Source organism: Leucopleurus acutus, assembly GCF_964270905.1.
Source record: "Leucopleurus acutus genome assembly, chromosome: X".
Lineage (NCBI taxonomy): Eukaryota > Metazoa > Chordata > Mammalia > Artiodactyla > Delphinidae > Leucopleurus > Leucopleurus acutus.
In genome coordinates, this window is record NC_139148.1 from 94,159,259 (window position 1) to 94,179,944 (window position 20,686).

At 45.9% G+C, this 20,686-nt stretch overlaps 1 protein-coding gene across 1 annotated transcript in view; it reads right to left on the reverse strand.

Moving 5' to 3' along the window:
* COL4A6 (collagen type IV alpha 6 chain) overlaps positions 1–20,686 on the reverse strand; it is a gene marked incomplete at both ends in the record, with an annotated part of 280,878 nt that overhangs the window by 27,749 nt on the left and 232,443 nt on the right. The window contains 12 exons of the mRNA XM_082865135.1: positions 106–159; positions 3,231–3,414; positions 3,951–4,130; positions 4,602–4,762; positions 6,581–6,685; positions 7,511–7,651; positions 8,550–8,657; positions 9,718–9,787; positions 11,120–11,173; positions 11,661–11,705; positions 12,966–13,025; positions 19,501–19,554. Coding sequence (XP_082721261.1) covers positions 106–159; positions 3,231–3,414; positions 3,951–4,130; positions 4,602–4,762; positions 6,581–6,685; positions 7,511–7,651; positions 8,550–8,657; positions 9,718–9,787; positions 11,120–11,173; positions 11,661–11,705; positions 12,966–13,025; positions 19,501–19,554 — 1,216 coding nt within the window. The remainder of the gene's footprint in view (positions 1–105; positions 160–3,230; positions 3,415–3,950; positions 4,131–4,601; positions 4,763–6,580; positions 6,686–7,510; positions 7,652–8,549; positions 8,658–9,717; positions 9,788–11,119; positions 11,174–11,660; positions 11,706–12,965; positions 13,026–19,500; positions 19,555–20,686) is intronic.

A 20,686-nucleotide genomic window follows, 5' to 3' on the forward strand; every position in this document is an offset into this window, starting at 1 on the left:
TGGTACTCAGACCATTGTGAGTGTCTGAGATTAAGTGAACAAAAAGGAAGGGGTGGGGTTGCCATCATTGGTGTTTGAGAACCTCTAGAGCTAACTACCTCTCACCTCCCTCTGTGTCTAAGTCTCCTTGCCCAACCTTCTCCCTGCAGCAGCAGTCACCTAGACCAAACAAGTAAAGAAGAAAATTAAACCGGGACAGAAGTTCCTTGAGGCCCAAGGGAAGTCTCGTCTGTAGCCCACCGATCAAATTCCCTGTCTGGACTGAGTCGAGAAAGCTGGCATCCACACAGGATCAAGGACACAGTAGCCGCTGCAGTGATAACCAGGGTGATTGATTACTATGAGCATCTGGATCAGAGCCTCTTTGGAAACAGCCAGTTGTCTCCTTGCCCAGGATTTGTAATAATTCACACTATTAGGTTGAAAGGCTTCTGATTACTTCATTCCCTTTCCTGGCAATGTAGCTGTCCTAGCCTGAGCCACGACCAGTTGGAGTGAGTACATTTAGGAACAGCATCTTCATCTTTCATGGCAACAGTAATGGCCATAATGCAAATGTTTAGGGCCCACAAGTTAAGTGTTTTTACAATTGTGTGGAAACAAAGCTAGGTTTGAGGAGTTATATTTGGTGGTTGTAGAGAGAAAAAGAAAGCTAATGCTCTTAATTGAAGTAATTTTTTGGAAAGTCTTGGTATTGCAACAAGAACATTTTCTGCATAAGGCATCTCCCAGGCTATAGCTTTCTAGATCACTAGTTTCCTGAGAACTTTCTGGGTCCAGGGATAGTGAAGTTTGGGACAGAAATGTTCCTGTGGGCTTCCTTCTGTTTCCAAGCAGTTGGAATGTTGATAATATCCAGATTTGAGCATATCTAAGTTTATAGGCACCATGTTAATATAACTCAGTTTAAAACCTAGTTGCCTAATACCGTATGCTAACACATATATATGGAATTTAAGAAAAAAAAATGTCATGAAGAACCTAGGGGTAAAGCAGGAATAAAGACGCAGACCTCCTAGAGAACGGACTTGAGGTTATGGGGAGGGGGAAGGGTGAGCTGTGACAGGGCGAGAGAGAGTCATGGGCATATACACACTAACAAACGTAGTAAGGTAGATAGCTAGTGGGAAGCAGCCGCATGGCACAGGGATATTGGCTCGGTGCTTTGTGACAGCCTGGAGGGGTGGGATAGGGAGGGTGGGAGGGAGGGAGACGCAACAGGGAAGACATATGGGAACATATGTTTATGTATGACTGATTCACTTTGTTATAAAGCAGAAACTAACACACCATTGTAAAGCAATTATACCCCAATAAAGATGTTAAAAAAAAAAAAAAAAAAAACCTAGTTGCCTGCAAAATGGGTTGAACTAGAACGAAGACCCAGTTGGCGGAGGGGCGGTGGAATGACCATGAATAATGTCTCTGGGAACAGAGCTGGAAGCAAAGCTATAGCTGACACCAGGACTTCCAAAAGGCCGAATGGTTTTGTTTGACACAATTCCTCACAGCCTTAACGGGGATACTGACTTGGACTGAAATACTGACTTGGGTTTAAGAATCCTGAATCACCCATTTTTAACTTGTACTGTAATCCTTATTAGACCAATTCACAAAAGTACATTTTAAAAGAAATACATTTTTACAAGACCTGGTATCTGTCTTCTTTTTTTGTAATTCTTCAAGGTGACGAGGTGGAAAGAGGAGAAATAGGTCTAAGAAAAAGCTCCTTGGTTATGGAAAAGGCCCTTTCCTCTGTAAATGTATATTAGTCTCCTGTGGAACACTGCACTATACTAGGCAGGTTGAGAAACACTAAAAAGGATTACTCACCTTCCTTAGTATCCAGAGGCTTACAATGCTTTTGGAAAAAGTAAAAGCATTAATGGAAGGAAATATATAATCTAACTGGCAAAGACATACCATAGGGGTCATGAGAAAGCTTAGTGGAAGAATTAGGGCCTATATCGAAGCCTGAAAGTTGGATGGGATGTGAGTACATAGAGAAAAGGAGGAGTATTCAAGAAAAAGGCAACATGGGCAAAATCTTGGAGTTAGAAATGAATATATTGTTTATGGGGACAGTGAAAGATACAGTTGTCTTAGTGTTTTGTTTTGTTTTAATCATGAAGAGTATGAGACAAAGTCAGGTTAGAAAGGTTGGTTGTGTCCATGTTTGGAGACTTCTGAATTCTAGGCTAAGGAGTTTGATCATTATCCTCTATTTAGTGGAGAACATCTGTGGCTTTGGACTAGGGGAGTAACATGATGGAATCAGCTCTTTACAGATTATTAAATTGGCAGCAGTGTTCATAGTGGAATTGAGTGGGGAAAGTCTAGAGGTAGGAAATGAAAAACTACTTAGGAAGTTGTCATTCTTCCATCCATCCATCCATCTATTCATCCATCCATCCATCTATCTATTCATCCATCCATCCATCTATTCCAACAAGCATATAGGTGTTAGCTAGGCATGAGATAACGAGCTTGATACCAAGAAGAAGGGACAAAGATAAGAGGCATTGCAAATGAAGAATATGAGATGAATTTCAAGTTTTCAAACTTCAGACGACTACAGGAAGTGTGGTACCACTAATGGGAACATAGAAGTTGTGGAAACGTAGAAGTTAGGATGAAGAGCTGTTCTAGCTGTATGCAAGAAGGCAAGTTAATAGCATAGTACCTTGATCTATAAGCAGGGCTGTCACTCATTAGAATTACTAAAATTCAAGTAGAAAGAGAAGTTATATAAATGGGAAGGATTTAAGGTATGAAATGGAGATCAGACTAGATAGAACTAGGGTCTCTTCTCAATCTGAGATCTCATGAATTAAGGAAAGGTTCTTCCCTACTGATGATATTACCATACAACTTAGAGGATACCTTTCTTGTCCAATTTCCACTCATTACTTCCATGGCACTTGTAATAAATGGTCATCCAGCTTCTGCTTGAAATCTTCCAGGGATTATGAGCTCATAACCTCCCAAGGCCATTCTGTTATACTTTCAGACTGCTCTGTTAGGAAGTTTTTCACTTAGTAGGGCTGAAATCTATATTGTTCTGTGTAACTGTACCACAGTATGATCCTTTTTCCACATGAAAACCCTCAAGAGGATTGAAAGTAGTGATTCCAGTTGGCCTTCTTATGACACATTTCACGCATCTGGGTCATATCTACCCTCAAGGAGTCAGTTTTCCGAGCCCAAAGCCATCTGATTCCCTGACTCACCTGGAACCCCAGGGGGGCCTGGTTGCCCTGGGAATCCATCTACTCCTTTATCTCCAGGAAGCCCACGAGGTCCAGAAGATCCTGGTAGCCCAATTCCTGGGGGGCCAATTGGACCAGTGCGGCCTTTTTCACCAGGAAGTCCTGGTAACCCCTTTTCACCTGGGAAGCCCTGTCCACCATCACCCTAGACAACACATAGGAAAGGATGAATCATTACTTAAGAGACTTATCTGGAAAGCCCTCTGACCATAGGAAAGAAACACCTAACCAGTATGAGCAGGGCTTTATTTTTTGGTTAAAATTCTCTGTCACTCTAGTTTTTCAATCAATTCTTCTGAGTCGAGTTAATGGGAATGAAGCTTGTCAACCCTGAGTGATCTGATAATGCGAAAGGTTCTAGATTGGTGTGGGTGAGGGGAAAGGACAACTCTGGTGGCGGGGGGGGGGGGGGTCATAGAAAGCAGCTGGATTACTTGCAATGGAAAGCTCTTCAGAAGCTGAAACATTTTAAGTGATGTGGTCAGTTGTCACTAGCGTTTATCAAGTGAGCCAATGACCCATTCTGAGAAAAAGATTCCTATCTTACAGAAAGGAAAAGCACAGAGACAAAAGTGTCAGTGGCAGAGGCAGGAAGTAGCCATCAGCTACTCCCCACCCGCCCACCTGCCAAGTCAGGTGTGAGGATTTACAGCACTATTTACCCAGGAACAATCGACTTACCTGAAAGCCTGGCAGGCCTGGTAAACCTGGTACTCCGTCCTTGCCTGGGGCTCCTGTCTCACCAGGGAGCCCCTGGAGACCAGGATCACCCTGATCTCCTGGTATCCCTGATCCTGTACTGAGAGTCGCTTCCCCTTTCTTTCCTTTGGGGCCTTCCAGACCTCGAGGCCCAAATACACCCTGACAAAAAGACAGAAGGGAATGATGAGGAGACGCAGACTTCATAGGATTCTGGCGCCTCGCATAGGTCTGACCTAAAACAGGTCCATGGGTACATTTTGGCACAGCTCTGGACACTGGATTATGTCGTCATCTTGGATTATAATTGCCCATTTATTTCCTTACCCTTTCTAAATTTTGAAATCTTTGAGGATGGGAACCTTGTCTTCAGGGCCCGGCACAGTTCTAGGCAAATGTAAATAATTTTGTGGAAGGAAGGGAGGGAGGAAGGGAGGGAACATAGGTAGGTTAAAGCAGAAAGGGACTTTCAAGATACCTCGATAGACTTCTTCATATTATGGATCAAAACCTTGAAGGTCTGCTTCATCCCCATCTTTCTTTTATGTGTTTTAGGAAAGTGATTGGTGAGGAGTGAGGGGCATTTAAAAGCTTCCATTTGCTCCCTCAGGGCCAAAGTTTGGTAAGACTTACTGGATCCCCTGATGGGCCCTGTGCACCCCCAAAGCCTGGATTTCCTCTCGCTCCTTTCAGGCCCGGAAGGCCCAGGAGACCTGGTGGCCCAGGTAGGCCTGGCTCCCCAGGTGGTCCAATGTTTGGGACACCACCATCACAAGCACAAAAACCAGAGTCCCCTGGAGGAAAAAAAAAAAGACAACATTAATCTAAGTGGGCCATCTTTCCAAGAAGAAGGAAGACCTGCCAGTGGTAATTCGTGACCTGAACAACTCCATGGAGGAAATCAGAAGGCCTGCAGAGAACAGACTCGAATGAACTAGGTTCACTTTCCATCAAAGTACATCTGTGCTAGTGATTTGGATTTCAATCTTCTGGGGTGGAGCCCAGCCATCAGTGAGTCTAATGTGCATGCAGAGTTGAGAACCACTGACCTATACTAACCAACTGAGAGTCCGGAATCCAAGCCACTTGAACATACTATTCACCAGAATGTCTTTCCCCTGTCTTTTGTACACAGAGACAAATGCCAAATAAATTGAAGACAGAGATTTCAGCAAAGCATCTTTGAAGGGATAGCAAGGAGTCACTAGCACTATAGCCCAGCCACTTATACCTTCCATGCTTCTGGTCTAGGAAATGAGACTTTGGATCAACAGAGGTGACTCTGAGTTTCCCTAAGATCCTGAAGGGCCTCTTCCTACCTTTAGAAAATCGATAATCCCTGAAACTCTGAAAGAACAGCCTGTTCTCCAAATAATCATTTCTCGAGTGTGATCCATGAACCTCCTGCCTGAGTCACCTGGGATGCTTGCTTATAAGGCAGCTTGCTGGGCCTCACCCCAGGCCCAATCAGTCAGACTCTCAGGCGGCCAGGTCCAAGAATCTAATTGGTAGTAATTTCCCCTAGGTGATTCTCATGTCCAGTGAATCACCTGAGAATCACTATCACTATTCCAGACTTAGAGAGAGAGAGAGAGAGAGAGAGACAGACAGACAGACAGACAGACAGACAGACAGACAGACAGACAGATAGACAGAAAAACCTTCTGGTCCCATGGGAATATAGGAGGGGAGGCATCAGAGTTGGCCCTGTTTTTAAGTATGAGAATGGTATCAAGAAGCACACTAGCTCTGCAGTGAGTCAGGGAAGGGCCAAAGTTGACATCCTAGGTCGAGACTTGAAATTTAATATCCTTTGCCCTCAACCATCTTCCCTGGATCTAAAAATTAGAGATGGGGCTTTCAAAAATTTCTCAACTAGCTCCTATACTTAGGTAGTGCCATTTTATGATAGGGCAATGAGAAAGGAGAGGAGTGAGTTAAAACCTTTCTGTTTGAGGTCGAGGAGAGCTGTAAATTCCTTGAGAGAACAGGAGAGATCTCAGGTACCTGAAACCCCCAGGTATACCCAAACCTCTCTTCGGCCAGTACTTTCACCTCTTCCTCCACCCTGCCCTGGGCTGGAACTATAATGAAGTGATTTATCTGCACTTTAGCATCTGCCCCTCAGAGTATGAAATGGAGGAATGACCCAAAGACAACAGAAAGATGGAAAGTGCAAGGCAGCCGAAGGCTGGGGCAATCAATCAATCCTTCAGTCAATCTGTGGGGACCGGAGTTGTTTTCCTGGAGCCAGTTGGCTTTTTCAGAGTTCCAGGTCTTGACCTCTCCTTCAGGCTGAAGGTAATCATACGTGACTTCCTGCCTTGGCCTTGCAAACTGAGAGGGGCTGCAGAATGTGCAGAGTAGCTTCTGCAGGTGGAGGGGGCAGGTACAGTAGCCTGGGGGCCCCTTTGTCCTGTGTGACCTCAACCGCCAGCCTCAGTCTTAGAGCTCCAAATAGAGCACTTCCAACAGTCGTATAATCAATCACATTCCCACTCAAGATCCAGGATTCGTCCTGTTCAGGTTCCCAAGGCTGTTAGTTTGCTTCTTCCCAGAGGGCCTTCTCCAGGGAGTTTGGGGAACAGAGAAACCTAAGGGGACAAAATCACCTTTGATTCCTTTGAGGCCTGGGTTTCCTTTTGGACCTCGTTCTCCTCGGAGACCAGGCAACCCTGGCTCTGTGCTCTGTAGAGTTCCCGTCTCAAATGCTGGACCTTTAGGGAAAAAAACCATAAAAGATTGGCAACTTACAGGAGCCTGGGCTCATGTGACTCAGCATAGCAGCTCAGTCACCAAGGGTCCTTGAGCCCCAACCACCAGAGCAGAGACACCCTTCCCCCCAAAAATCCAAGACAAGGACCCAAAGTCTGTAGCAAGTCCAAACTCTGTTGGCTCAATTCTCTCTACTACTACTACTTATAGGATGTCTACTATGTTCCAGGCACTGGACTAGACACTGGGGATATGGGAATAACCGAGGCAGCTTCAGCAACTCAGCAGTCCCCATGTCTATCCCAGGAAGTCCTCTTAGGACAAAAGAGGAGATGGGTACAAGCTGCAGTGGTCAGGGGTTGCAGGTTACAAAGAAACATGCGGGGCATATTTCTAGCCTTTTTCTTAGAATCTAGAATCTCATACTCAGGTAGATGACCTAAGGAGAATAAGCCCTGTGGAGGCTTTTAGCAGCCACTTTGAGGATCCAGGCTTGGTTTCCCATTTCTTGGACTCTCAGCCCGCCCCGCTGGAGCCCTGAGGACCAGGGAAAGCTTGAAAGAGCCAATGCTGCTCCTTCAGGAGCTGCAAGACCACAGGCCTAGGGGCTGAGAACAGTGAAGGGGGAAAGGGAATGACTACGAAGTCAGAAGGCATTAGGTAGTGTCTGATCATCGAGATGGCCCTCACTTGCCCATTCCTTGGTGAACACTCTGATCGCTGTGGTCCCTAACCTGTGAGATGCTCCCTCCCTCAAAAATCAGGACTGTTCTGCAACCTGGATCACACCTGGATCTCAAGACCAAAGAGAGAAACAAACGACTTACCGGGTAGGCCTGGTAGGCCTGGTAGGCCTGGCAAACCATCTCTGCCAGGGAGGCCAGCTGCCCCAGTTGTGGTGTGGCCGGGGTTTCCTTGGTCCCCCTTCAGGCCTGGAACTCCCTGGAGCCCTAGAGTACCGGGGCCACCTGGAAGGAGAAGCCCACACAAAAATGCTCATCACATCACCCTCCTCTTCAGGGGATTCCAATCAGTGCCGATGTTAGACACTAGCTCCGAGGGAGAATTTGGGAAAGCATTTGCCCTTCTCCTGCAGCTGAGTTAGAAGGGTCCCTAGGAATCAGCTAGCCTAACCTCTTGGGAAATGGAGGCCCAAAGACGTACAGAAACATGGTCAGGGGTGCAGAACTTCTAAGTGGCACCTGAGAGGGAAACCTGGGTCTCCAGCCTCCCGTTTCTAGATTTTTTTCCACCTTGGTGCTGAGATCAGCTGTACCTCCTCCAAGGGGCCGTTTTAAAAGCACAGGTATCCTTACAGAGGCCCATCTCCAGAGAATTTAGAAACTGCTGTCTTTAAAAGTAATGTCTGAGGCTTCATATTTGGGACATCACTGCCTCCCAGACGCTGGCATGCCCTTTCTCTGTTTACTACTCTAGAGTGGCATATGGGCGTGTTCCTCCAATGACTGTGTCAAGGATGTCGTCCACAGGATCCTGGGTTAAGCACAGAGTGAAGGGCTGGGTATAAACTTTCGTCTGGGCTTCTGTTAGCTCCTTCCGGCAAGCATCAACTGGGATGGCACATAAACAGAAGGGTGACAGGGCTCTGGCAGGCCAACCCAGGCCCCCTCATTGATGGTCTGGGATTGCCTATCTAGCTATGGTACATGCCTGAGGTCAAAGGAAAGCTGCTTACCCAGGCCCTATTCTCATATACATTGGCCTTGGGCTTGCAGCAGGGAGCCTACTGACTATAGTCTACCTTTCTTCTGACTTTGGCTGGGTATGTACCCAGACCAGAGTACAGAAGGGGATGCTGAGCACCAGAGTGGAGATCTGTGCATGGGGTGGGTTAGTTTGTTTTACCTGGTAAAGCTGGTAATCCAGGGGCACCAGGAGGGCCAGGCAGGCCCTGGATGCCTTCATCTCCTTTAAGGCCTGGGAGGCCTGGCATACCGGGGTCTCCAGGATAACCTGGCATTGCAACAACAACAACAAAAGCAGTAAGCAAACCGAAGGGAGGCCCACAAATGCCACAAAATGCCTCAAAAGAGTTGCAAGGAGATGTCCTCAGGTTAGAAGCGCCTCTCTTGCCCTTCACAGGTCTCCCAGATGCTAATGCTCTCACGTGATAATGGGCCTATTTGAGCTAACGCTCTCCTACTGTTCAGTACTGGTCTGGCCAGGGCTTACCTTCCATGGTAAGATCTGATAAGTACTAGGAAGGTTCTTCTACTACTAGTAATCTTTTGTCATGCCTCAAATCTCTGCCATTTGGGTTAAGGTGTCGAAGCCTACTCTTCATGTTATACACAGGTTTCTTGAGCGTGGAACACAGGAAGCCACTGTCCACCATTAACACCTCAGCTTTAATGAGTTTACCAGACAGGGCACAGGCCTGAGAGGATGTGAGGAGAAGGAAGTTAGGAGACCCAGATGGAAGAGGCACTATAGGAGAAGCCTTTGGTCAAGCGAGAAGTAGCTGGAGACACTGACATCTAGATCTCTAGAGAAGGCGAAGGGAAGAGTTGGGCACACACAGTAACTAGAACAAGGAGAGGTGAAGGCAAACTTCCAAAGTGTCACACTATTGAGGGCTGTCCTAACCGAAAGATACCAAAGATACTTTTCCACTTCCTGTGAAATTGTCAAGCTCGAGCACGCGTGGGATCACGTACATGAGACCCTGTGTGTCCCAGAGTATCAGGCTGAAGTTAGCCTAGCTGGGAGGGTATGAATCCTTCCCTAAGCATCACTAGGAGAACCATTTTTAGCAAATCCAGACCCAGGCCAACGCAAATCCCAGTCTTGGTGGACCCAACACAAACATGGAGTATGGGGCTTGGCTTCTTTGCCTAAGACATTGGAGTTAGATTCATTTCCCAAGTTTAGGATCTATGAGTGGCCCTTGTGGGGATCGGGTTTAGCAGCAATCCAGTGGCTGACAAAGTATCCTCTTAACAATTACAGGGGATATAGAAGTCAACTTCCTATCTTTTTTTTTTTTTCCACTCCAATCAATGAAAAGTTGCACCTGAGATCACAGCACCATCTGTATCGATGAAAACATCTGGGCCTGGCAGGCCAATGTCACCCTTTTCACCCTGCAAAGATTAAATACATTAAACACAAATATTTCTGTGACCTCATCACATAAGATTTATGTTCCCTCAAAACCATTCCCTGGGACAATGGAAGGTTCCTCCTTCTGTAACCCCTGATTTCCAGGGCCAAACAATCCATAGGTTAATTTCAAAGTCCAATAAATTTAAGATGAAGGTGACACAAGGCAGCCCAGAGGCCTGACACTCAACTGAGAACCTGTCAAGGACAAGGGATCCCAATTTTATCTTGCAACCTGACTCCAAGACAGTCTGCTTCTGGGCCTGGGAAACATATCGCAGGAATAGAAAATATGGCTACACCCAAGAGGTGCTAAGGAGGGAACAGAGTTTTAACTTTTTTCATTGCGGAGCACAGGCTCCAGACGCGCAGGCTCAGCGGCCATGGCTCATGGGCCCAGCCACTCCGCGGCATGTGGGATCTTCCCGGACCGGGGCACGAACCCGTGTTCCCTGCATCGGCAGGCGGACTCTCAACCACTGCGCCACCAGGGAAGCCCGAGTTTTAACTTATTTCCCACTTTCAGCAGGCTTGGGACTCTGCTACTGTCACGGCCCTTGTTAGTGGGTGATGTCAGGCAGAGGAAGTCAAAAGAGTCCTAATTCTCTCAAAAGGGAGACTCAGGTACCAGAATCAGACAGAGTGGCACATCCAGGCTTGGGAGGTAGGAGCTGTCTGTCCCAGGTGCAGGCAATAAGGGGATGCATTGCTTGAGAGAATTTAAAAACGATAACAAAACCCAAAAGTTGGCAATTCTAAACAATGTCAATAATAAAATATTTCTCCTTGTAGGGATGGATTTGCTTGTACGCATTTCGTGTGAAAAGGGTGACATCTAAAATGTCAAAATACTAAAACATACTCCATTTCATCATATAGGCATTTGCTATGATCTGAATGTTTGTGTCTCCCAAAAATTCACGTTGAAAACCTAATGCCCAAGGTGATGACGATATTAGGAGGTGAGGTCTTTGGGAGGTGATTAGGTCATGAGGGCAGAGCTCCCACCATTGTTAGTGCCCTTATAAAAGAGGCCCAAGAGAGCTAGCCTGCCCCTTCCACCATGTGAGGACACAGCAAGAAGTAGGCAGTTTGCAAGCCGGAGGAGGATCTTCACCAGAACCTAACCATACTGGCCCCCTGATCTCAGACTTCCAGCCTCCAGAACTATGAGAAATAAATTTCTCTTTTTTATAAGCTACCCAGTCTGTGATATTTTGTGAGAGCAGCCCAAATGGACTAAATAGCATTTATACTAATTCTTCACCCTTCCATCTCCTCAATCCTGGATTTTCACTTCCTAAAAACATTACCTTAATTCCTGGGAATCCATTAAGCCCGGGGAAACCTGAAGACCCCTTCTTGCCCTGTGACAGAAACATAGTTACAAGTGAATTGAATGTCTAAGAGCACAAGAGGGGCTGGTTTTTGGATTAGGCCAGGGCAAATGGCACAGGGATTTTGGCCGGCATTCCAGGATATATATGGATCATACCTGACTCTGGAAGCCGTAAAATGTTCCAGAAGGCAATATGGCGCTTAGGTAGCCAACTTGCATGTTAGGAGGTACAAGGGCCACAAGGCTAGAGACGAATACAAGCAGGCTGGCTTTGCTAGGCCCTGATAACATGTTAAAGGAGTACTACTTCATCATAGGACTGAACACTGGACACTCATCTTCTTGGGTAAAAACAAAAGAAGTGAGTGGCTGAGATTCTATCAAACAAAGAGAGGCGGACAATTTGAATCGTAAGCAGCGTTTCCCTTTGCATTGATGGTCATGTTAAGTAAAGCAAGAGGGCCTTCTGATTTGGCTTTTATACACTGAGGCTTTAATGATATTAACCAAAATACCTGACTCCCTGGAGGGCCTTGGACTCCTTCTAAACCCGTGGGACCCTGTAAAGAGAACAGAGGTACCTTAGAAAGATTTAATAGCCCATACTAGACAAAGCAACTAGACTCACATAACAAAGCTCTCCAACTGAGATCAGGATTTAGCAGCTCCTAAAACCAGGTAAGAGAATGTTCCTAGACGTGCCTTAATGACTTCTTTCTAAGCACTAATCCATCAGGCTGAATAGGCACACAGGGAAATTTTAAAGAGCTAAATAAATGGAAACATTTTAAGTACTATGTGGAATTGGGTAGAAGGGCTGGGTGGTATTATACTTAGTCTGCATTAGTTCCAAGTCATGAGATTTTTAAATAGATTGTGGGAGGGCCTCTTGTCTCTCTCCCCCAATGCATTTTTGGTTGGTGATTTTGTGTTTTCAAGACAGGGGAGTAGAGGAAAGTGGAGAAAGAAATGGCAGGGTAATGGATGAACATTGCAGAATACTCAAAAGACTCTTGACAAACTTCATGACCAAGCTAAAAAGACAATTAATTCTCTGAACTGTTGCTTCTTTAAGGCTAAGGTTGGCCAATTACTAACAACGTAAGACCTAAGTGCCTGAAGCTAGGAATCAGAGAGGCTAACAGTTATTTCTCCACTTGAAGTGAGATTATTATTGGAAACTGTTGACTCCGAACATTACTCACTATGTTCTAGAACTTCCCAGGTTTGTTTCTGTCCTATAAAAATTGCACTTCGTCCTCTTTCTTCCATTCCTGCAAACTGCCCCTACCCCACCTTCCCTCAGGATAGAATGGAATGAAAGTAAGACATGTCATTCTTTAGCCCAGAAGATAATTATAGTTGAGGACAAGGAGAGTAAACGGGCTGAGGAACCACCTGGTGTAGGGAGTACAGTAAGTCCCCTACATGCGAACGAGTTCCATTCCAAGAGTGCATTTGTAAGTCCAGTTTGTTTGTAAGTCCAACAAAGTTAGCCTAGATACCCAACTAACACAATTGGCTATATAGTACTGTACTGTAATAGGTTTATAATACGTTTGCATCTTTGAAAGGTTCACAACTTGAAGGTTCGTATGTAGGGGACTTACTGTACCTCATTCCTTATTCAAAGGAGCCACTAAGTCAAGGGAATGTGGCAGAAGGGAGAGGAAGAGGTCTTAGGGACCTGCCCGAGGGTTGAGAAAGAGAAACAAGAGAAGCTTAGGAGGCCATCAAGTTACATAACAGAGATGCAAACGGAAAACAAAAGGGACCGGGTGACTTGACAGATCCAGGCAAGCAAAATTCCAGGTTCGTACCCTCGGTCCCGGCAAACCAGGGATTCCCTTTTCTCCTTTTTCTCCAGCAATTCCAAAACCCTAAAGGAAAAAGAGACCACAGATTATAACATTCATTTCCTCACAGGTCTCCTGGCTCCATCCAAAGCAAGGCGGTAATTTCCAATCAGCTCTACTGTCCCACTGGGGAAGCTCAACCATGCTGAGCGTCTCATCACCGCCTGAGAAACACAGAGGCCTTGAAGATAATTTGAACCATTCATTAAAGGCTTCTTTTTGGTTCTAGAAGCAATGTCTTCTCCCCAAAAAACTATTACAAGTATTTATGGAAACACGAACTAACAGCATAGAAATAATGACAGATCTAACCTCATTGATTTTACAGATGCGGAAACTAACACTCAGACGGGCCAAGCATCTTGCATGGGTTAGAGAGTCAATGAGACAGTCAGGGCGTTAGCTTCCATTCCAGGGCCCTTTCCAAGAGAACAGGCTGCTTCCCACCATCTAGGAGCTTGGGTCAAAGATGACCCACAAATGGAGAATTGTGTTAATCCTTGGGGATCGATGCTAGAGAGAAGAGCTTTTGCCCTTTGGAGACATGATGACTGCAACATCCTCTTCAGTGGGAAGGAGTGTTTCTATCTAGGCGTGATCTAGAACTGTGCGGGCTTTAGGAACACTCTCAAAGGGACTGCAAGATGGTCACCAACCCCTCTTGTCCTGCTCACAGAAGGTGAGGGCTTGCAGCCACGGACATGACTTGGGGATTCTCTAGGAATAAGCAGAAATCCAAAAGGCAGAGTGAATGAGAGAGCTTCCTCCCCTCTGGGTCCAGGGCAAGCACATTCTGGGCCCCCGAGATACAGAAGAATTCATTACCAGAGTGGATAAAGTCTTTCATGGCAAATGTAATCGAGGTCACTTTGTCGTTACTGTTTAAAATGGGACTTCCTGGAGCACGGATGTTGGCAGATAGCATTTAGGCCTATTATGAGAGTAAAGGAGGCAGTGAAGTTCTCTCAAATGTAAGCTTGTGAAAGACACTAGATGTTATGGCACACCTCCTGTTGTCCTCTTGATGTGACCTGGCTCAGCTAATTGTCAAAGCACTGCTCCAATCCCATTTGTAGTTTTTTTTTCTTTCTCTTTCATACTCAGAGCATTCCCGTGGGTATAGTTGGCTGAATAGCCCTTAGTTTTCTAGGCCCAAGTTTTTACTTTCTTTTGTTTTTAAAACGTGAGTTGCTTTTACTGTTGTTGTTGTTGAGGAGGGCAGTGTGCGTCTGTGAAGGGTCCAACTCAAAGCAGCCTTTGGCTCCTACTTGCCTTCCCTCTTTTCTACATCCACAGTTGGGAGTCAAATTGCTCAGACCTCATGCTGAATAGGGTTTCTATTTGAAAGGCCTGTGTGTCAAACTGAATGCGAACTTAGTTCTGCAGCTCAAATTGGAAACCAAGGCATGCTGCCCCCTGGTGGCATGTATCTATTGGCGGCTGAAGTCAAACGCTTCACGGAGCCTTCCCTGGCCTGTGCACAGAAGCTACGGCAGCCCACGCTGCCCCAAACTCTTCAAGCACTAAGCCAGGTTCCGGATGAAAGTCTGTGAGAGAAGGTCTGTATCACATTCACTTCTGTCTCCTCCAAGGCATGTTACTGTAGCCTGACACATACAAGGTGGTCCAATACATACTTGTTGAATTAAATGGAACAGTGACCAAGGGAAAAAACTGTTCAAAAGTGTGAGGAAAAGAATGTCCAGGTACCATCTCACAGCCTCCACCTATCTTTACCACAGTTGTAAAGACAAGGGGCCCTTGTCCTTCTTCCCCGGAAAGCAGAAAGAGCCTCTGGACTCTTGCTTTCTCAGAGAGAGGGTGTGAGAGACTGAGCTACAAGGTGAGCAAAAAAAATATACAAAGTTTAAAAAGGAAAAAAAATGTTAAAAAGCAATTTGTGTGTCGGGGTTAGAGCCAATAAAACATAAATGACTTGGCAAGATATTGGGCTGCAGGCTCAGCTTGTCTCCCAGCACAGGGCGGCCCTGTACGAGGCCCTGCTGAACAAGCTGTTCTAGCAAGATGTCTTGGGCCCCGGCCCCGGCCCAGTCAGTCGCCATCATGAGCTGACCAGCACCCACTGCTCCCTTACCCCTTCTCACCCACGGTCAGGAACACCTCCTCAGAGCACTAGCTTAGCTGTTTACGGGCTGCTCTCTAGGGCCCTGGTCTCCTGGTATTTTGGGTTCATGGGTGTTAGTGGCTCTGCAAAAACTCAACTTCAGTCACGTGGCTGGGAGTCGGGGCGGACGGCAGGGTGAAGACGGGGGTGTGAGAAAAAGGCAAGCTGCAGACAGTAGGCTGGAACCAGGGGGCGGCAGGCCCCGCTGTGGAGTGAAAGACACTCTGGCCCTGGGTCCTCAGAGGCCTGCTGCCCGAGAGGCAGGCTGCCAGCACGGTGGTCACCCTCTCCGCCTGAGCTCCTCGCCCGGCCCCAGTGAGGGCGGTGGAGAGGGGCGAGGCCCACCTGCACAAGGAGGGCAGGAAGGCAGGAGGGAGACTGAAGCCTGAAAAGGGGGACGGAGGCCATGGGGGAGGGGCGGGGAATGAGCATACTGTGGGGTCACATTTTGGAGGCTAAACTGCAGCGATCGGTTTGGCTTGGCACTGCGAGGGCGACTTGAGAGGTTAGGAAAGTCAGTCTCCTTGTCAACTCTGACCCTGTCACACTGCTGCTACTGCCCCTCAGGGCACCGGGTTGCGGTGGGGGTGGGGGTGGGGCGGAGGGGAGGGCTTAGCTTAAGTCTGTCAAGATGGGGCTCCTCCTCCGAAGGACCTACCTGAAGTGCCTGGAAAGCCTGGTGCTCAGCAGAAAGAGAACTCCCGCCTGTCCAGTAGTTGCCTCAGATCCACTCAATAGGTACCTCAGGATTCACCGCTTTCTTCCCCTCTCTCGCCCATCATCTGCCCTGTTGCCTTACCCTGCGTTTGCTGGTGGCTTGGAGGGCACAGAGGTATATGACTCTGACAGTCTCCACGGGAGCATCTGTGGCCTACACATGAGTGTGCTGCTGGGACAATGTCATGAAATGTGTGAAGCTGGGGCTGAGCCAGAAAAGCAAGGATGCTGGGTCACTGCAGAAGGGGCAAGGGAAAGAAAGTGAGGTCTAAATCACTCAGATTGGCCACTTGTCAGCAGCTCCTGCAAAGATCTGGGCTAGGATGGAAAGAAAACAAATGGTTGAAGGGAACATTTCAGATTCCCCAGAGATTTCCACCCTCAGCGCTGCCTTGTTTCTCAGTGAGTGTGGCTAATTGAAAGCCAACGTGAGGGCTTTGGATTTGAGAAGTGTGTTTCCTCTGAAAAGCCCAGAGCATCTCAAACACGTCACCACCTTTCTTCTTACAACTATTCTGGCAGAAGTCACAGAAGTTACCTACAAATGTTCCCATTAAGCAGATAGAGATATTAGCAGCAAAGGAGTTATAGGATTTGGCCAGGGATGCATGTGGAATCCACACCAAAGTGGCCTGAGAACTCTGGTTTCTTGATTCCCACTCTCTGAAAAGATGCTGTACCATATAAAGGAAGCTTTTTTTCCCACCTTGGATGTCTTTACAATCAACTGGGGTTTCTATTTGTCAGGGCACACTGTGAAACACTGGAAATGCTGAGCTTGAAACGGTATTGCAGTTTACCACTGTGCATTGCTGTCAGCCAGTGTGTCTTTCTTTCACAGGGCAAAAGGGAACGGGTGAAATTGCAGAAGGGGAAATCCTCTGACGTAGAACAGGGAAGGGAATGGTAAGGAGGGAGGGAGCGTGAGCCAGTGAACTGCAAAGCACCAGAGATCATGCAATCCACAACCACCATGACAAGAATGAACTGAACAGTAGGGGGCAGTATGGTATGAGGAAAAAGCCTGGAGTTGGCTAGTATTCAAGAAAACTGAATTTCAGTCTCAGCTCTGCTAATAACTTGCTGAGTGACTCTGGACAAGCCTCTTTACCCGTTCAGGCCATGGTTTCCTCATCAGTCAGGGATATAAACCCAGCCCACCTTGCTTACATCATAGGGATGATAAGAGGTGACTAGAATTTATGTGAAATGCTCACAAAGAAAGGTGCAGGCTTTATTCCCCAGCCCACTTGCAAAGTACTCTATGTCTGTGCTGTCCAATCGAAAGATAATGTGAACTACTATGTTATTTTAAATTTTCTAGTAGCTTCATTAAAAAAGTAAAACGAATAGGTGAGGTTAATTTAACAACATTTTATTTAACCAAACACATCATAAATACTGTCATTTCAACACTGGCGTAAAAATTGTTAATGAGATAATTTAGATTATTTTCCTCACACCTAGGTTTGGAAATCTGGTGTGTATTTTACACCTACAGCACATCTCATCTCAGACTAGCCACATTTCAAAGGATTGGTAGCTGTTATGTGGCTAGTGGTCATCATATTGGACGGCACAGATTTATACTTTGTAAAGAAACCTGATGAACATTGTGAGTTGGGCCTCGAAACAGTAGATATGACCATTGCCACATGACATATATACAGAGAGGTTCAGATACTTGAAGGCCCAGAGCTGGGGCTGAGGCTGAAGTCCAGGTGTCCCGTCTCCAACATGAATATTCTTTCCCTTTATGATTCATTAGATACTGAGCTGATTAAAATCAAGGCCATTGAATAGATGGTTCTCTGTTGCCCGTGTCTCTATGGAGTAGTAGGGATCACTGTGGAAGTAATCTGTGCCAGTGGCTCTACTGGCTGTGTTTGTTTTCCGGCCACCTGGAGAGACCCAAAGTGTTTCAAAGAACTGCAGGGAAGCACCGGAGTCATCTCTCCCCACTGTGCCAGCAAGCCGGGGGGCAGGCCTAGTCATCTTTGATTCATCCATTTCCCTCCTGACCCCTACACCCAATCCATGGAAATCTCATCAGCTCCTTCAAAACATATCTTGTCGTTTAAGAGATATATCAACCAAATGTAATCTGTGAGCGTCATTTGGATTCTGATTCAAAACCAGGTAATTATAAAAAAATATATTTATGAGACAATCATAAACCTGAATTCTGACTTAACAGATATTGTCATTTCTGATAATTAATTAGTGGTGATGAAATCATCATTATGTTTTTAAAAAGTCCTTATCTCTTAGAAATACTGAGGTATTTGTAATGAAATGCTACATCTGTTGTTGGCTTCAGATTGGCCGTGAGTTGCTGATTATTGACGCTAGGTGATGGGTACACAGGGGGACCATTATGCCACTCTCCCTACTTGGTATGTGTTTGAAATGTTCTGTAACAAAAATTTAAAACTTTTTACATTTTGAATCCATGTACTTCTCTCCATTTTCACTGCCATCATCCTAGTCCAAGCCACCACCATTCCTCACCAGGATTGTTGCAGTAGCCTCTGTTTGCTGCCTTCCCCTCCCCCCATCCTCCATAACCCAGCCCCCCAACTCCCACTACCACCAGAGAGATCTTAAAAATACAAGTCAGGGCCTTCCAATGGCTTCCCATTACATTTAACATAAAAGCCACATTTGACCTACAAAGGTCTCCATGATATGGCTCCTGCCTCTCTGCCTGGTTCTTGGCCTTGCTCACCCTCTTCTCCACCCGCTCACCTTCTTGCTGTTCCTCTAAAGCACTGAGCTTGTTCCAACCTCAGGGTGTTGACACTTATGGTTCCCTTGGCCAGAAACACTCTTCCCGACCTTCCACATGACTCGCTCCCTCATAATAAGCGATCCCTCAGAGAGGCCCTTCTTGACCACTCCGTCCAAAGGTGCCCATCCCATTACCCATCCACACTCCAACACTTTTACCCTTTTTTTGTCTTCTGTGTATCACTTACCAATATATGAACTTGTTCTCCTTCATTTGTTTACTTGTTGATTCTCTCCCCTCCCTCATCCCCCCCAATTAGAATGTACTTTCCTCAAGGACAGGGACTTTTCCTTATCTGACTGTTAGTTGCTGTTGCAGCCTTAGAGTCCAACAGAAGGCCTGGCAACTAGGGGCCCTCAAAAAGTATTTGTTGGGTGAAAGAATCTAAGATACAAGGGCACATAGGAAAGTGAAAATGGGATCACTAACAGTAACTACCATTTACTCAACAATTGATATGTGCCAGGCATTTATTAAGCCCTTTTCATGCATATTATCTCATTTAATTCTCATAAGCACCCCATTATTATCCCTTTTTTGGTAGGTTAGGAAACTGAGGCTCAGAAAAGTTAAGAAACCTGTCCAAGGTTACACAGCTAGAAACTGCTGAAATCAGAAGTCAAGCCTAGGTCTGTTTTAACTCTAGAGCTTGAGATTATAACCTCTAAGCTATATAGTCTCATAAAGAACCTAATGTCCCCATGGGTTTGAGAAACAAGACATTTCCTTAAATGCCTTCTAACAATGAAGATGGTGAAATTCTCTACAATAACCATAGGAAGGAGGTCCTCCTGTTAGCTTTCTATTGGTATAGCTTTTGTCCAATCAGATCCTTGAATACATGTTGACCAAATAGGAAGACTTACCGGGAGACCTGGAGGACCACTTATTCCTGGGAAGCCCTGAAGCCCTGGTTCACCCTGGAAAATCAACCAAAGCTTAGTGAGTAGCGGCAGGAAGCAGTGAACATAAAGGAGATAGTTCCCTTGAGTTACTTGGGCTGGGCAGTGGGAAACCATAGGGTATCCCAATTGGGACACCAGAGGCTGGTGCAGATTGCCTAGTCTCCACAACTAGTAACTACACCAGGATGTCTTAGTTTACGGAGCCCTTAGTAGTGTGGAAAGGACCAAAGTCCATGACAGGCAAAGAAAACTATCCAAGACAGAGTCTCAAATGCTCAGGCTAATTGGGAGATAGAAAAGATGATCATCTGCTTTCTTTCTAGTGGAAGAAGCTGTTCAGTGCGATTTCCTCTAGCAAATTACTGGCTGCAAAGACACCAATGGTTTTGGGAAAAGAGTAACAATTACAGTTTGCAAAGGGAAACATAATACTCTAATCTCTTTCCTTGATATGCTAATTTATCTATAAGTGCCATGAAAGGGCTCCCTAAGGTTTGGGAATGATTAGGGAGGCAGGCAATTTTTCATATGCTCCCAAACTGTTCCCAACTCAATAATTACTTCCTGTAAACCTGGAGAAGGCCCGGAGCTGTTGCTTCCACAAAGACAGAATTAAAGAAATGGGACTAAACACCTTCCCCTGCCTGGGTCCCTTGACCACAGGTGCAGGATCACAAAACTTAAGGAATCCCCAGGAAGGAAGGGAAGTCAGGTTATTGAAAGATATCTGCACACCTTAACAGCAAACAGTCATTCAAATACAACCATATCAAAATACAGATTATAAAATATCTCGGTTAAACAGGTCTACAGCTTCAGCCTTGGTAGTTCAGATCAGGCAAATTAGGGCATCTACTGCCACTTGGTGACAGTATACACTATTCGCAGGGTCATCTTCTGAGGGCAAATAGTTTCTTTAAACAGATAACTTGAAAGCAACCATTATACCCTATTGCTCTGTCACAGTGCTTTGGGGACAACAGAAGTATTGACAGGGTTGGTAGTTAGGAGGAAAAAAACCCAACTATTCAATGTTTGTTTTAAGTTATTCAGCATTTTGATAACTGAATCTGCAAAACAAACACAGAAAATAGCACTTGAACGAATATTCAGAAACCCAGTTAAGCTCATAGCCATATTACACAGA